The sequence below is a fragment of the Tupaia chinensis genome, unplaced genomic scaffold (assembly GCF_000334495.1).
Source record: "Tupaia chinensis unplaced genomic scaffold, TupChi_1.0 Scaffold000259_1, whole genome shotgun sequence".
In the NCBI taxonomy this organism is placed as follows: domain Eukaryota; kingdom Metazoa; phylum Chordata; class Mammalia; order Scandentia; family Tupaiidae; genus Tupaia; species Tupaia belangeri.
The window spans coordinates 1374235-1375956 of record NW_006159739.1 but is presented as its reverse complement, the minus strand read 5'-3'; the positions used below and the strand labels follow the sequence as shown (position 1 = coordinate 1375956).

At 47.9% G+C, this 1722-nt stretch overlaps 1 protein-coding gene across 1 annotated transcript in view; it reads left to right on the top strand.

Moving 5' to 3' along the window:
- The first annotated feature begins 6 nt into the window (after nt 1-6).
- The window catches only part of ZYG11B (zyg-11 family member B, cell cycle regulator), an 87980-nt gene continuing 86264 nt past the window's right edge, over nt 7-1722 (top strand). The window contains 1 exon segment of the mRNA XM_006149383.3: nt 7-33. Coding sequence (XP_006149445.1) covers nt 31-33 — 3 coding nt within the window. The 5' untranslated portion in view covers nt 7-30.

Here is a 1722-nt window from a genome sequence, read left to right as displayed (position 1 = left end):
TGCATGCCCGAGGACAAGGCCGGCACAGCCATGGTGAGGGAGCGAGGCCTGCCCGAGCCTCAGCCGCCCGCCACCCTAGCCCCCGCGGATCCGCCCCTCCCTCGCTCTGGTGTCCCCTCGGGTGCCCTGCCTTTACCTCAGCCCCTTGTTACCAAACCCCTCAGCGTCCAGCTCCTCCTTCCTGGTGCTCCCCATCCACCTGCTGGAACCCCTTTAGGTGACACCCCTTGTCTCTCCTCCCCGGTGGCACCCTTTTTATCACCCACAGTGACAGCCTCTTTTGCGTTCCTTTTTCCGCCCCCTCCTCCTCGTCCTTTAATCCTTTCTTCCTTTTCTTCTCTATGGTTTGCCTTTTTCTCTCTTCTGTGATCTTTTCTCCTCCCTTTTTTTCCTCTGTATTTTTCACTTCTCTTTGCTCTCCCTTCTCACCCCTACACCATGTTATCTCCACCGCCTCCTCCTCTCCAGTCCCTTCTTCCCTTCGTCCTCTACTGTCCACATTTCCTCTCGTTGGCCGCTCTCACAGCCGTCCCCATTTCCTCTTCAGGGCATCAGAGGTCCAAACAGGAAAGATCTGAGGGCTCTTCCCGGGTGCTGTTGGACGGGCAGGCGGAGTCATACATAGGCTGTCTTCTTTTCTTTTTTTGGAGAAGGGAAGGGGAGGCGGAGATTGGAGGTACAGAAGAGAGCCTGGAAGCATTATTACCTAGTGCCTTTGCAGACAGAACCTGAATGGTGGTGTGTTTACAGAGTGATGGAGTGAGGGCCGGCATGCACACTGTGACCTTATGAGCTAACTAGCCTTGTGACAAGCATAGCTAAAGTGTTTTGAAATTTTAATTTTGAGTGTCTTTTAATATGTAGCTGCAGTTGGGGAAATTAAAAAATGTTTATTGACAGACTTGACAATTATTACTTAGAACAAATGATTTGCTTTTGTCTGGGGACAGAGACCAAGGACATTTGAGTCCTGACTGTCAGTTCATCAGTGAGATTGTGACAGCCTTTTTAATACTTTCTAAAATGTTCATTTGTTTTGGCCTCTCTGCCTTTAGTTGGGAAAACTTTTATTTGCACATGTTCTTCCTGTTTCAAAACAGATTAAGACTTCAATTGGTTTTTCATTGAGTTGTGTTACATGTGGTTTGCAGTACATTTATTGAAAACATGGTCTCATCTTGCAACAAACTAAGCTTTGGTCTCTGGGAGGAATAAGATATGCTAGTCAAAAGTAAGTCCTGAGGAGGGTGACCAGCAGGTGGCGTGGTTGTTAATGTGCTGCACACGACTGACCATGGTTCAAGTCCCAGACCTGGCAGCTTGCTTTCTCGCTTTCTCTCTTTCTCTGTCTCTCTCTGGTCAAATTAAAATAAATGATGAATAAATAAAAAGAAAATTAAAGAAAAAAACTAAGTCCTGGGACCAGCAGTTGGCGTAATGGCTATGTTGCTGGGCTCCCATGTAGTTGACTGCGGTCCAAGTCCTGGACCTGATGGCTTACTCATGCTCGGCGCATGTGCGTGCATGCCCAGGATCCCAAGAGGAGAAGAGATTACAGTGTGGCTATCCCCCCTGGGGGGTGATTTCTTGCTTTCTATCTCTCTGTCTCTCTGTGTCTTTCTGGCAAGAGCATACACCCTATAGCAAAAACCTCTTCAAAACAAAACAAAAGACTAAGTCCTGACAATCATGTTCTTCTCCTAGGAGACCTGAGAAACCCTC